Genomic DNA, 15989 nt, shown 5'->3' with positions numbered 1-15989 from the left:
ATCTTCTCTTTCTTGTCTATTACTAATTGAATTAAATACACTATTGAAGTGTTTCCCCGCCCCAAAGTTATTATTCCACAAGAGTTTTGGCCCATATAAATACTGTACAATGCAGATAGCAATAAGCTCATTCTCGGGCCATCCTGTCCACTCTATCCCCCTGCCCAATGTCTGTTGGTCACTGGTCCTTCTCTTTCCAATCCTCGATGTCTTGCTGCCTCGCCCCGAACTTTTGCCTGGCCGTAAAACCTCAGAGTTCCAGGCTGCGACCACCCAGGAGGTGTCAGGGTCGATTTCCTGGAACGGTGATATTTCTGGCTAACACGCCGAAGGGATTTGTAACCAGACCGGTGCCGGGCGGGTCACTAATTCCTGTTTCAGGAAGGTTGGGATCCGGGAGGACGTGATGCAAGGGACACGGGGCTGTTAAATAGTGGCGTGCATCCACTGTGCGGGAGACGCTGGCCCCGTGGGGTTGAAGGTGGGTGGATTGCGATCAACCAGGGCAGCCACCTCGGCAAGGGAGAGCCCAGCGGCCGCTTGGACCACGGTCGCCGCACTGAACCGCCAAGGTACGCCCGCCGAGCTCGCTTTTGCTTTCTCCCCTGGGGTTTGGGTATCGCTGGGCGAGGGGTCGCCCACCTGTGTCTTGTCAGTGAAAGCTCGCAATTGGAAACCAAGAGCAACCCCTCCCCCCCCCCCCCCCGACGCCCGCAGATGCTGGCCGGAGTACGGGCCAGCCCGGTCTGTTGCAGAAGAGATCGCCCGACTGCCAGGATCCGGAGCCGGTCGCTGACAACCCCGCTCTGCAGAGGTCCCACCACCCTTGTGCCCAGTCACTCTTCGCCGCTGCGTCCACACGAAATTGGCCGTCGTGCAGAGCAGCGGCCGTCAGCCCAGGCAAAACTCCCCCGTTGCTTCACTGCGCTGATCCAGGTGACCGGGCATCGCCCGCGACCTGGGACTGGAGGTGCCCAACCTCTGGCAAGAGGCGCGGAGGGGACTGGTGCGGGTGGCTTGTGCCGAGCCTGTTGCACGAGTCATGGTCAGAGGTGATTTAGAGGAGAGCCCTTCCACCCACGATCTTGTGTTGACCTTTGTACCCCTATCCCACATCAATCGAAAATTTCACTGCCTGACGCATGCAGCCTGAAGTGCCAGTTGATGAAGGAGACAAAGACGATGTGGTCATACAATAATCATGGCTTTTATTAGCAGAAACTCATGGTACAATAATGAAAGACAGTAGGTGCAGGCACAGTTATACCCAAGGGGAGTGTCCTTAACAGTAGAGATTAATGTCCATTAATCTTCGTCCGCGAAGCCAAGCCAAAGAAAGAAGAATGTTAGTACAGCAAGGCTCGCCAGAGGGGAGACCGGCAGCTTGGCAGACACTCACCACACAGCCCACTTGAGAAAGTGTCTTGAAATAAAAACACCCTCTATCCTTCCGGACCCACCACCCAGGCCACACTGCTACCATCAGGGAAAAAAGGTACAGGAGCCTAAAACGAGCACTCAGCTGCACAGGGACAGCTTCTTCCCTGCTGCCATCAGATTCCTGAATGATCAATGAACCAAAGACACTGCCTTACTTTTCATGCACGATTTTTCTTTATATAGTTGTAAGATGGTCACAATATGAATGTTTCCTCTATGACACTGCCTCAAAACACTGAATTTTATGACAATAAATTCTGATTCTCTGCTTTTCATACATCCATGTGCCTATCCAAGAGTCTTGAATGCGCCTGTTGCACCAGCCTCCGCCAATGCATTCCAGACACCCACCACTGTGCAAAAAGCTGACATCTTCCCGAAACTTTCCTCCCTTCACCTTAAACAAATGCCCTCTGGTATTTGCTATTGCCAGGAAAAAAGGAGCCGGCTGTCCACCCTATCCAGGCCCCTCATCCTTCATCGCTCCAAAGAGAAAACCCCTACCTCCTTGCTCCCTGTGACATGTTCTCCAATCCGGGCAGCGTCTGGTTTGTAAGAAAAAATCAAGTTTAACTGAGCAACACGTCTCAAGGACTTCATAAGAGCATTATAAAACACATTTCAGCTCCAAAATGCATAAGTAGACAACAGGGCAGATTCCCATAAGAACTATTCTGAACAAATGTCATAAGGAAGAAGTGTCGTGGAGAGATTTCTGGAGAAATTCCAAATTGTGGGTTTCAGTAGGGATATGATTACATTCAGGATTAATCTCTACATATTGATCTGGTGTATAATGTTAAGTGATCAGTGTGAACATGTGCACTCATGACATGCAAGATCTATGTTGGTTATTCTCGGTACAACAGTCACTGTGCAGAGTAGAACCAATGAATCACTGAGCATGCCAGAGAGTGCAAAATGATTGAACATGAATACGTATTTCAGTCATTGGTTCGTATTGTCCATCTCCACATGCAGCTACTACCCAGCATTGGCATTGAAAGTGCACCCACTGATCACCACCATGGGAGGGGCACACCCACTGTTCCTCAGGTGGTTGATGTGACACTCTTGCTGATGTCTTGTGGTTTTTTGATGAGATGGGGAACGGTCTCAGACCCACACTCAACTCCAAAATCAAAGTGAAGAATAACACGAGTGGAAATTTTAAAAATATATTTTGTGAATGAAGACCAGGCCTGTCTTCACTTCCTGGCTTCTCCAGAATATCTCTGTCTTGCAGGCTAATATTTTGGCCAATTATGTAGGGGTCTTGGTTACTGCGACCTGCATGTCCCATATCCTGGAGATAAACAAGAAAATCTGCAGATACTGGGGTCAAGGGCAATACTTAAATGTGCTGGAAAAACTCACAGGTCATGCAGTAATCATAGAAAGTAAAGGGTGACTAACGTTTTGGGCATGGGCCTTCATCAGGAGATCTTTGGCTCTTCCCAAAGCCTCACTCAGCAGTGGCTTCCTGTCGTTCAGCAGTCCAGCAGGGCTGCTAGAATGTGGCAGGATGGTGCACGGTGCCCTTCCACTCAGTGACCTGGTGCTGAACCTTGCAAAGAAGCGGTAATAGGAAGATAACCAGCTCAGAGATCAGAAAGCCTCTCTTCTGGTCACCACCTCCTGTGTGGAGACAAAGGGAAACAGCAAGAGCTCTCCTGCGACCTACTGGACAGACATCCTGACACTTGTCTGTCTGGAGACAGAACACACTGTGTGTCCACTGCTGTTTACGTCAGGGCTTAGTACTTAACGAGGCAAAAACTAAAAAATACTTTAATCAGGATATCATCCATAGGAAGTATAAGGTGACCATCGTTTCGAGCCTGGGCCCTTCGTCGGGCATGTGGTTGGTTACTCTTTACTTCCTATGGATGCAGCAAGACCTGTTAAGTTTCTCCAGCATGTTTGTGTAATGCAGTTGACCCCCAGCATCTGTAGACTTTCTTTTTTCATATCAATAAAGAAGAGAGATGAGAGACTGCCAATGGTGAGATCTGGAGGAAAAGGTAGGCTGCTGGAGGGTCAGGCATCACCCATAAAGTGGGAATGCGTTGCCAGAAAGCAAGTGGTAACAGACTGGTATACTTTAAACTTGACATAAATGATGAAGAGGAATTCATTAAGAAAAATTACAAATTGTGAAATAAGATTAAACTCTGCTGCTGTTTTTCTACCCTGGGAACTCTCAGAGGATGTAGCAATAAAAAAAAATAAACTCTTGCTTCTTGTGGTTTTAGGCAGTTCTTAAAGATGAATTATTACCCTGAAGTAATGACTGGAAGCTGCAGTTCCTACCATCTGCAGTGCCTAGGACAAATGGTAAGTTATCCAGGCAACCTGTTCATAGAGTTGTGAGATAGTCAAGAGTAGCAAAGAAACACGTAGTGACATTCGCTCTCTCAAAGCCTTAACATCCTCATCATTAAATACATGTTAAGAGAGCATTTAAAAAATCAGATCATGACTGAGCAGAGTTAAACAAGAAAGTTTGTGGATGCTGGGGTTTTGCACGATACACGATACATTCAGGATTAATCTCTACATATTGATCTGGTGTATAATGTTAAGTGATCAGTGTGAACATGTGCACTCATGACATGCAAGATCTATGTTGGTTATTCTCGGTACAACAGTCACTGTGCAGAGTAGAACCAATGAATCACTGAGCATGCCAGAGAGTGCAAAATGATTGAACATGAATACGTATTTCAGTCGTTGGTTTGTATTGTCCATCTGCTGGAGAAACTCAGCAGGTCATGCAGCATCCGTAGGAAGTAAATGTTTTGGGCCTGGATGAAGGGTGCATGCCCAAAGTGTTGGTTACCCCTTTTATTCATGGTTCAATGAAATCCAGTCAAGAATAGTATTTTAGAGATATCACCAACAAGAGTGGATTAGGGAGAACCAGGGGGTTAAGCTGGGTTTCCAAAGGACATTTAATGAGATGTGGTATGAACCGAGAATCCATTTGTCATTAAGGATAATACTTTAGCAGGGTAAGTGGTTAAAGAACAGCGAGTAGATGGCTCTTTCTGTGTGGCAAGAGGTGAAGGAGAATCAACTTTCAGATTTGTGATGGCTCCAGCTTTTCAGAGGTGAAAGAGAAGAAAGCAAAGTGTCCATGTTTGTTTTTGATACAAATCTGGGCTGGAAAGTAAACTGGGAAGAAGATAAAGGGAGAGAAATGGAGGTGGTGTTCTTTTAGGATGTACAAAGCTTGGTTTTGATTGGGAAGAACTATATTGCTTGTAAGGTGAGCCGGTTGGCAGGATGGCACGGTTAGCTAGTGGTTTGCGCAATGCTTTTACAGCGCCATTGATCGGAACTGGGGTTCGAATCCTGCGCTGTCTGTAAGGAGTTGGCATGTTCACCCTGTGTCTGCATGGGCTTCCCCTGGGGGGCTCCAGTTTCCTCCCACTATTCAAAATGTACCAGGGGTACATTAATTGGGTGTAATTGGGCGGCATGGACTCGTGGGCTGAAATGGCCTGTTACCGTGCTATATGTCTAAATCTAAATTTAAACATTTAAATTCTACAGTTCCCTCAGCATAATGTAGAACACATGGGACATTAATTTAAGATCAATTGGTGTGATCACATATAGGGAAGTAGCTCTGAACTGAAGGACAAACTCTGCACCCTGAGCTTGGTAAAAGATCATTAATTACTTCCAGATTTGATAGGAATTATTCAGAATTGAGCTTCTGGGAATTAGTCGGCAGGATCTTGGAACAGCGGAAACGTGGGAGTTTTTTCCCACATGACAAGGGTGAAGGAATGGAGAGAATAGATGTTTCCCATGGTGGGAGAGTAGGACAAGAGGGCACAACTTTAGGATTGAAGTGAACCCACTTAGAACAGATACAGAGGAATTTATTTTGCCAGAAGGTGATAAATCTGTTGCATTTGTCGTGGAGGTCAAGTCATTGGGTATATTAAAGACAGAGCTTGATAGGTTCTTTATGAGCCATGGCATCAAAGGAAATGGGGAGAAGGATGGGCAATGGGGGTGAGTGGGAAAATGGATCAATGACGGGGCAGACTTGATGGACTGAAGAGCCTATTTCTGCTCATCTGTCTTATGGTCTAAGTCACAACTTTAAGAACAAAAGGATGCTTTCCTCTTGGTCCCTCTTGATTTTCCAACATGACTAGAAGGATAAGGATCAACCAACCCCTGCCCAAAACCTCCCCCCCCACTTCTCATCATGCTGTCCATCACTCCTCTGCCCTTACAGTCTTGATGAAGAGTCCCAACCTGAAACACTGGCCATTATTTTTCTCCCATTAGGGGAAAAAAATGTCAGGATGCAGTATCTGCAGTCTCCTGGTTGTCTTTGAGGAGCATGGAGGAAAGAGACCAAAGGCAAATGTCCCCATTACGGTGGAGGTAAAGGATGTGAGCAGTAAGGTCTATTCCTCAAAGCATCCTCAAGTACACTTCCTTGTCTCAGGCCAATGCTTCCAGAAGAAAGGCCCACCTTGTGGTTCACCAAGATAATGGGGAATTCATTTCATTATCCTTACATGACAACGTCATCCACCATATGTTAAATTTAATATTTTTATTTTTAAAAATTTAGACACACAAGTCCGTGCTGCCCAATTGCACCTAATTAACCTACACCCCCAGTATGTTTTGAAACGTGGGAGGAAACTGGAGACCCCAGGGAAAACCTTACAGACAGCGCGGACTTTGAACCCCGGTCCCGATCCCTGGCTCTGTAAAGGGGTTGCGCTAACTGCTATGCCCACTGTGCCACCCCATGGCCTTCTTCCGAGAAGCTTCTGTTGTGGGCATTTCAATGTGGTTCAGCTTCCTATCCTATAATCTGCTGCTGCACCAGCTGGATAAGTAGCTCCTTGTTCCCTTGGGGTCTTCTGGTAATTTGCAGCCACAACCCTGGTGGGTTGTGGTTTTGGGTTGGGAAGCTGGAGCTCCTGTGTCTGAGTGTTTCAGAAGCATCCCACTGCAGCCTCAGAGTAGATCTCCTGCTTTGCTGTTAACTGCTGCATGTGACACAATCTGGCCATCATGTGATACAATCTGGCCATCATGTGACACAATCTGGCCATCATGTGACACAATCTGGCCATCATGCAATCCTTGCTGCACGTCAGCATGGAAGAGGAGGAGGAGAGGAAAGTGGAGTAGGAGCACGGTGGAAGACGGTGGTCTGCTCTGGGCATCCTGTCAGTGCATACCATTTCTCCTCCTATCAGCCATGGCTTCATGCCTTCCATCCATGTCTCCTTTCCACCCCTTGGATCTAGGCTCTAAGGACATTTAGATAAACTGGGATTGTTTTCTTTGGAACCGAGGAAGCTGCTGGGAGCCTCAAATTAAATATGAGAGCTGAACATAAATAAAATTCCAATGAGGTGTGAATTCAAACAATGTTTAAAGGGTCTAAACCAGTGGTTCTCACATACCACTTCCCTAGGCTATCGATGTTCTGTGATTAGTAAGAGATTGTTTATAGTGGTATGTGAGCAGGAAGGGAAGGTTGAAAATCACTGCTCTAGACCCAATTGTTACTTAAAGTGGTACGTGAGTAGAAAGCAGAAGGTTGAGGACCTCTGGTCAAGAAGGAAGATAAGGATTTTATTCAAAGCACGATGAGGTGCCTGGGACTGACCTGCTGCATCACATTCAGACAGTCCTTGGTTTTGCGCACAAAGAGCTGTGTAAAAGCTGTGATCTACATGGTACCTGAGCTATTGCAGGAGAGGGGGAGTGGGTTGGAATTGGCACATCGCCAAGGGACTCATGGCCTCAGTTGTAGTTATTTTTAATTACTGCATGATTTCTCTGTTTTTTTTAACACCTAATGAGATGCTTTCAAAAGCAGCTCCGAGGCTTGAGTACAGTTGGTAGAAGGAAGAAATCTACTTCTGACTCGGTAAAGCCTTTCTAGGTCTGCATCAGGAATTTACATTTTTTTAAATTTTAAGGTTAAGTTTAGACATACATATAGCTCAGTAACAGGCCATTTCTACCCATGAGCTTGTGCCACCCAATTACACCTCATTGATCTCCAACCCAGTACATTTTGAATTGTGGGAGCAAGCCATGGAAAGCCCACACAGACACGAGGAGAAGGTGCAAACTCCTGAGAGATGGCATTGGATTCAAACCCCAGTCCAGATCGCTGGTGCTGTAAGAGCATTGTGGTAACAGCTACACCAACTGTGCCACTTTAATGTGCAGGAATATTCAGCACTTGGTTCAATGAACACGATCAACATCCCAGAGACTGTTCATTCTTCAAGTAAAAGCAGGCCATTTGATTGGTTGACTTCCACTTCCATATGCAGAGTACACTGTCAAGAGAATTCCACAACCCAGCTGTGACAAAGCTGGAAAACCCATGACTGTACACCTCTGTTCATGAGTTGACCTCCAGATCACTACGTGCTGACTTGGACATACATCTTTGTCACTTCCTTGTTGCGGAGTCAATATCCTGATACTTCACATTGCAACAGTGGGTGGGAGTACCCTCGACACAAGTCCTGCAGTATTTCACAGAGGCAGCTGCACACCATCTGAGTAGGGTCTAGGTTAAGACATCTGCATCCTCTCCAAAAATAAATGCAACTATTCCTCATCCCACCAGACAACCTTAAAAAAAATTGGGGATTTTGATAGACAATCTCAAGGTGAACACAAAGATAATTTCAGATTTGTTGTATCACGTAAGAAGTTGGAGAGGCATTACATAAACTTTTATTGAATTTAGCATGTTTAATTGCATAACACATTGCGTTAGTTCAACTGACTTAAAACGGTTTTGCCACTGATTTTCATTTGTACTCAGCATCTGATGCCTCTTGTGTCATAGTCGGCCAGTGTTGACGAATTCCAGTTGCCATGACAAAGCCTTTCCATGGTCTCAATGACGTGGTGAAACCTTTCACCGTGTTCTACACCGACCGCACCAAGATTAGCGGGGAAGAAATCTAAGTGCGAATGCAAAAAGTGAATTTTCATTTCATGGCTTTTTCAGCTTGAAGTAGACTTAAAATATGACAGGGAATCACAAAAATAGTAATATTTGTCAGAATTTAGGAAATAAATAGGAAAAGTTCAAGGTGATATTTGTGATCAGCAGCTCAAAATCCATAAAATACATCCAAAGGAATCCAGGAAGCAAAAATCATTTTTATCTTTCCCTTGTTTCTGTGGCTGGTCAAGCACAAGTCAAGAATACTTCTTTTAAAAGAAATAATTTTTTTATACTATGAACCATACTGACCAAAATACACACAAACATTTCCCTCTTGAATATACAGTGTCATTTTCTCCCCTTTTTCCCCCCTCCCTTCCCTCCCTCCTTCACCCCCCCCCTCCCCATCCACTCAACGTTCAACATATATGATACATTAAACCCATTAAACAATGTCATCACACAATGAAAATAAACAAGAAAATTGTGTCATCTACTTTTACACACTGGGTCAGTTCATTTTGTCTTTTTCTCATTCTACCATTTTAGGGGATGGAGGTCTACAGTAGGCCCTCTCTGTTGTGTTCCATGTACGGTTCCCAAATTTGTTCGAATACTATGATGTTATTTCTTAAATTATATGTTATTTTTCCCAATGGAATACATTTATTCATTTCTATGTACCATTGCTGTATTCTCAGGCTATCTTCTAAATTCCAGGTTGACATAATACTTTTTTTTTCTATAGCTAAGGCTATCATAATAAATCTTTTTTGTGCTCCATCCAAATCGAGTCCAAGTTCTTTACTTCTTATATTACTTAGAATAAAGATCTCTGGATTTTTTTGGTATGTTGTTTTTTGTGATTTTATTTAATACCTGATTTAGATCTTCCCAAAACTTTTCCACTTTCTCACATGCCCAAATTGCATGTACTGTTGTTCCCATTTCCTTCTTACAGTGAAAACATCTGTCTGATACTGTTGGGTCCCATTTATTTAACTTTTGGGGCATGGTGTATAGCCTGTGTAACCAATTATATTGTATCATGTGTAACCTCGTGTTTATTGTATTTCTCATAGTTCCGGAGCATAGCTTTTCCCATGTTTCATTCTTTATCTTTATGTTTAGATCTTGGTCCCATTTTTGTTTGGGTTTACAGCTTGTTTCCTCGTTCTTTTTCTCTTGCAGTTTGATGTACATGTTTGTTATAAATCTTTTAATTATCATTATGTCTGTAATAACATATTCAAAATTGCTTCCTTCTAGTAACCTCAGCCTGCTTCCCAATTTGTCCTTCAAGTAGGTTTTCAGTTGGTGGTATGCAAACATTGTACTGTGAGTTATACCATATTTGTCCTTCATTTGTTCAAAAGATAATCAGCTACCAAACTTTAAGAATTATTTTAGAGCAGCTCAATTAAGATACCTATCAGATTTTTATCAAACAAGGGAAAAACCAGATTGGACCAGATTAGAGCTAGATAAAATAGGGGAGAAGGTACCTGAACATATACTATATAAGTGGGATGAAAAGCTGGTGCAACATAGGAATTCACCAGTACTGCACCATCTGCTCAACATTTGGAAGAAGATTCACGCAGAAAGGAATAAAACAAATTATCAACTACCAAAATTAATATTGACGCAAAATCAACTAATCCCTTTCACAATAGATAACCTTTCCTTTAGAAAATAGGAGAGAAAAGGGATCAAAAGAATAGAAAATTGTTTTTCGGGAAGTCAAGAATATTTGATGCGCAATCTTGCTTTTGCAACCCCTTGCTGCTTGTTGTCAATTTGGCTTTGTCTGTCTTCTTCTCAGAGTTTCCTCCAGGCTAGAGCAAGGTCACAAATGTTAAGGTGGTGGAACAGGTTGTACCTGGCCATGAAAGGCGGCACGGTTTGTGTAGCAGTTACTCAACGTTGTTACACCTCCAGCAATCTGGACTGGGGTTTGAATCCGACACTGACTGTAGGGAGTTTGTACATACTCCCCGTGTCAGTGTGGGTTTTCCCCAGGGGTTCCAGTTTCCTCCCACCCTCCAAAACATATTGGAGATTGTAGGTCAATTTAGTGTAATTGGGCAGCCCGGTTTCATGGTCTGAAAGGGCCCGTTACCATGCTCTATGTCAACATTTAGAAAATTTTTTTAAAAGTCAGTCTCGTGTACCTTGGGACCAGCCTTCAGACTCCATTAGTCACTGTCATTCAGAATTAGAGAGGTGGCAGTTATTTAACGATGAATACTTTCATCATGAGTGAGTACATAAGATTTATGCTCTGCAAAGCAATTATGGACAATTTGTATGAAGAACGATTTTTCACATAATGGTGCACCAGTAAGTCCTATTTGCTATTTCCTTCATCCCTGTACATTTAGAAAGCCACTTAAGTAGGCAAGATACAAAAGAATACAGTCCCAACATGGGCAAGTGGGTACCATTAATGTAGATAGGGAGGACAAAGTCAACAGGAATGTTTGGGTCAAATGAGTTGTTTCTGAGAAGTGCAACTCCACGACCCTGTGATAGATTATTCAATATTAGCCAAGTGAATTAAATAGGCCAATGCACAACTGATGCAGTTTAATGTGGAAGTTTGAAAAGGAGGCCAACAGTCTATTTGAATGTAATAGATTGGAAAAGGAAAGGTACAAGGAGTATTGTGTGCAATTCTGGTCACCCAGCTTTAGGAAAAATATTAGTTGACAGGAAAGGGTGTAGAAAAGATCAACAAGAATCTGGTGCTGTTTACAAGTAGTTTCTATGTTCTCTCTGTATTGGCTTTGCCCACCCTTCAAAAACATATGGGGATTGTAGGTTAATTAATGTATTTGTGGGGGGGGGGGGGGGGTTGTAGGCTCATAGACCAAAAGGGTCAGTTACTGGGCTGTGTTGGAAATAAAAGAATATTAATGAGATAGGTAAGCTTTAATTATCAAGAGAGGGTAGATAGGTAGGAATCCAGGATTGCAGGAGGTCAACTTATGGAGGTTTAAAGAATCACAAGAGATATAGAAAAAGTAAATGTTCATTGACTGTGTCCCAAGATAGGGATATCTGAAACTAAAAGCATAGATTTAGGATGAGAGCAGAAAAATTTGAAAGGGACTTGAAGGGCACCTCCTTCCCACAGAGAGTCATGAATGCTGGAGAAAGGGGGAGAGGCAGGGACAATTGTAACATTTAGACAGGCACATGGACAGGAAAGCTTTAGAGGGATGTAAACCGAACATAGGGAAATGTCAGCACAGACAACTTGGGCTGAGGGGCCTGTTTCTGTGTGGTAGAGGACTATGACTCTATGACTGAGTGTTCTTATATGCTAATCACTGAAAGCAAAACCTCAGAAGCAAATGAGAGTTAGATTTGGGTCCAGGAGTAAGGATGTTTTGCTGAAACTCTTGGACCTTGGTGAGATCCACGCCTGGAGGCCAGTTTTGGTTTCTTTATCTGAGGAAGTGCAAGAAATGTTGACATTGCTGTACATTCCCAGCAATGCACAGCAACTGTGTGAAGCAGAGGTTTGCCTGGAGAATAGAAGAATGTGTCAGATCTCAGAGAAACAAATAGCAATCCAATAGACTAGAGATAGGAGATGTTGCCCAATGGCTGGTGAGTCCAGACCCTGAGATCTGAGCCCCAGGAGATGGGAGATATTGTTTTGTGGGAAACGCCTTAACACAGAAGATAGGAAGTGGTGGATGCTTAATGCTAAGGGAGAAGGTACAAGTACAACATTGATGGGTGGTCAATTATATTGAAAGCCCACAACTGTTCCTAGTTTCTGTCATCCTATGGTTCTAGGGAGATCAAGAGGTGCATGGTGAAAGCTTTTGTGTGCAAAATGCCCTTTGGAATGTGCACATTTATCTGAGGGAAAATGTATTACTGAGTGTTTGAGCAAGTATGACTGGCTATGTGGACTGCACGGATTGCGAGAAATTTCTTTACATGGATAGACTGGAGAAATTCAAGTTGATGTTCTTAGAGGAGGTTGCAAGAGGATCTGATTGAGGGATTTAACATCGGGAAGCGTGTGGACAAAGTGGTTAGTAGATGAAGATCATTGGTAAAAGAAAACACCTTGATGCAGCAAATAGTTGGAGTCAGGATAATAGTGGTGGACTTGTCAGGAGCTGGGTTAGTATCTGAAATGAACAAATTCTGTGGGGAGAGAAAATGGGGAGTGGGACTAACCAGACTAAGAAGTTCTGAGAGATATCGATTAGGTTAGATCAGTGTTTCTCAACCTTTTTCTTTCCACTCACATCCCACTTTAAGTAGTCCCTATGCTATTGGTTAATAAGGGATTACTTAAGGTGGGATGTGAGTGGGAAGGGAAGGTTGAGAATCACTGCTCCAGACCCAATTGTTACCTTAACATTTTGCTTGAGAAAAATTGTCATTGGCCCATTTCCTTTGGAGTTCTGAGACCAGGCACATAACGAGTCAATTAGGTACGATTAAAACAGTAGATTTCAAACTTTTTCTTTCCACTCACATCCCCTTACTAATCACAGAGCACCGATGGGAGAGGGAATACTTAAAGTGGGATGTGAGTGGAAAGAAAAAGGTTGAGAACCACTGGGTTAGATACAGATCGTGGTGGGGTTTGCATGAAGTATAAATGAAAGTGTAGACCATTGGGCTGAAAAGACTGTCTGTGTGACAAAGACTATATAATTCTATGTGATCAAATGCTGTTGCTCTGGCAGTTTAATGATATGGACTCTACTACTTATCAACACAACTGAAAGCTTTGCTCTCAAGATGCTGATTGCAGATTATTGCATGCAACGCTAAAACTACAGAATACAATAAAGTATTAAAGCATGGCCTAAAATAATCAGAGCTAATAATGTTATCACAATGACTGCTCTCTCAGTCTTTGTGATCACTTAGACTCTGTGTGGGTGCAATGAAAAATAAAATGTGCATCACACTCCAACTGTCTGGTTCCAACTGTATAGGTCCAAAGTAGGTCGATCTCAATTCTGGAGGCAGGTCTGTCTGAGTCTGCAATTCACCATGATGTAGATGTGTTCAAAGAGAAGTCTCAACAGAATAATAGGGGGTGCTCCTCTTAAGATTGACAGACACAGCAATAACTTTACAGAGGGAGCTTTAATCTGTCTCAAATGCATTCGATGTCCATAAATTTTAAAAAGTAACAGGCCCTTCCAACCCATGAGCCCATGCTTCCCAAATATTGCAAGTGTGGGACGAAACCAGAGCACCCAGAGGAAAGCCATGAAGACACTGGTAGAATGTACAAACTCTTCACAGCCAGTGCTGGATTTGAACCTAGGTACCTGGCACTATAATAGCCTTGTGTTAATCATGCCAGTCTAATGGAACAATGTAAAGGAGCTTTGCTCTGAACATAAGACCATAAAACATAGAAGCAGAATTAGGCCATTCAGCCCATTGAGTGGCCCTGCCATTCCATCATGGCTGATGTACTATTCTACCCCATTACCTGCATTCTCCTTATAACTCAATTCCATTCCTAATCAAGAACCTATCTTAGATATGCCAAATGACATAGCCTCCACAAACATCTACGGCAATGAATTCCATAGTTTCGCCATCCTCTGGGCTAAGAAATTCCTTCTCATCTCTGTTCTAAAGGGAATTTTTTTGTATTCTGAGACTCTGCCCTCAGTTCCCAGGCTCCCTACCATGGAAAACATCCTCCCTGTGCTAGACCAGTGACTCTTTCTTCAGTGGTGGCGTTATAGAGAAGTTCCTGAGAGGGGGGATTTACAAGCATTTAGAGAGGCATTGCCTGCTTAGGGATAGTCAACCTGGCTTCATCAGGGGAAGGTCATGTCTCACAAATCTGACTGAGTTCTTTGAGGATGTAACGAATCACTGATAAGAGAGGAACAGAGATTGTAGTGTATATGAAGTCTATGAAATGTATATGAATGATCAAATGAAAGGCATTTGATAAGGTTCCCCATACAAGATTTATTTAGAAGTTAAAGAGGCATGAGATCTAAGGGGGCCTCCATTTGCGCATACAGATTTGGCTTGCCCAGAGAATGCAGAGGGTGGCTGGAGATGGTTCATGTACTGCGTGGAAGCCAGTGATCAATGAAGTTCTATAGGGATTTGATCTGGAACCCCTCCTCTTTGTGATTTTCTTAAATGACCTCAATGAGGAAGTGGAAGGGTGATAGTCTAGAGCAGGGGTGTCAAACTCAAATTCACTGAGGGCCAAAATTAAAAACTTGGACTAAGTCGTGGGCCAAACTAAATATTTATTGAAAATTTTCAACAACATCTGCATGTTTTCTCTTCTTTCAATATATGTAATGTTAAACTTTTTCTTATTAAAATAAATGTTTAATAATAGTTTTGGTTAAACTCTTTCCAGAAGAAGCATTAACAAATGAGAAATAAAATATTCAATAAATAATATTTCTCTACAGCCTTTAAGCTCCTTTTTAAATGTATTTTTTTTCACAAACCAACAAGTCAAAAAAATAACAACTTGCTTCAATGAAAATCCAATCTTTCAACTATGAAGAGTCCAAAGTTAACCAAAGAAAATATTAATCCAAGCTTAGCTTGCTTCACTGTGATTTACTCTGATGCACCTGGGTCTAAACCCGATACTTGGCATCTCTTCTTAGATGCAAGTTCATCAAACTCTGGGGTCAGAGTTTTCCTCCCACCTGTCTTGAAAGGTCCTGTTTTCTGTCTTTCGTTTGACCATTTTTCGTAAGGGGTTTATTACATGTGAGTTGGGCGACAGGTCGCAGGTGCTAATGAAAGTAAAGAGAGGAGGTGGGGGCGATTAGCGGGCTGACGGGCCGGCGCCAACGCATTTGCAAAGCATTCTGGGATTTGTAGTATTAGTTGTGCATGCGCTATACTGGTGCGGCGGCCAGCGGGCCAGCTCTACTACATATTTGATATGATCTTGCGGGCCAAATATAATTATATCACGGGCCAAATTTGGCCCGCGGGCCTGAGTTTGACAAGTGTGCTCTAGAGGGTTGCCAGAGATTACTGAGAGATGTTGATAGGGTGCAGAACTGGGCTGAAAAGAGGGAGATGGGAGTTTAACCTAGAAAGGAGTGAAATGGTTAATCTCAGTAGATCATATTTGAATGCAAAATCCAATGTTAATGGGAGGACACTGAGCAGACAGGATGGCCTGAGACTTCCTCCCGCAGGGCTGAAATGGCTAACACAAGAGACCATGGATTTCAAGTGCTTGGGTGCCAGTACACAGGGTTGTAAGAGGCAAGTTTTTCACACAGAAAGTGGTGGCTGCATGGAATGTGGTGCTGGCAATGGTGGTGGAAGCAGGTAACCACAGGATCTTTTAAGAGATGATTAGGTAGGTGCATGGAACAGAGAAAATAGAGGGTTATGTGGTATGGAAATTCTGGGCACTTGTTAAAGTAGGTCAACACTGTGGGCTGAAGGGAGTGTACTTTGCTGTCCATTTCTATGTTCTATTTTCTATCCAGTCTTTTCAATATCTGAAGGTTTTAATGAGATTCCCCCTCATCGTTCTAAACTCTACCGAGAGTAGAATCCGAGGCCATCACATTTT

The 15989-nt window shown here is 43.2% G+C and overlaps 1 protein-coding gene across 1 annotated transcript in view; it reads left to right on the top strand.

The window, feature by feature from the left end:
* Positions 1-481: 481 nt before the first annotated feature.
* ets1 (v-ets avian erythroblastosis virus E26 oncogene homolog 1) overlaps positions 482-15989 on the top strand; it is a 132673-nt gene continuing 117165 nt past the window's right edge. The window contains exons 1-2 of the mRNA XM_069894403.1: positions 482-572; positions 3696-3777. Coding sequence (XP_069750504.1) covers positions 3709-3777 — 69 coding nt within the window. The 5' untranslated portion in view covers positions 482-572; positions 3696-3708. The remainder of the gene's footprint in view (positions 573-3695; positions 3778-15989) is intronic.

This window comes from Narcine bancroftii, chromosome 8 (assembly GCF_036971445.1).
Source record: "Narcine bancroftii isolate sNarBan1 chromosome 8, sNarBan1.hap1, whole genome shotgun sequence".
Taxonomy (NCBI): domain Eukaryota; kingdom Metazoa; phylum Chordata; class Chondrichthyes; order Torpediniformes; family Narcinidae; genus Narcine; species Narcine bancroftii.
This window is presented reverse-complemented; position numbering and strand designations above follow the sequence as displayed.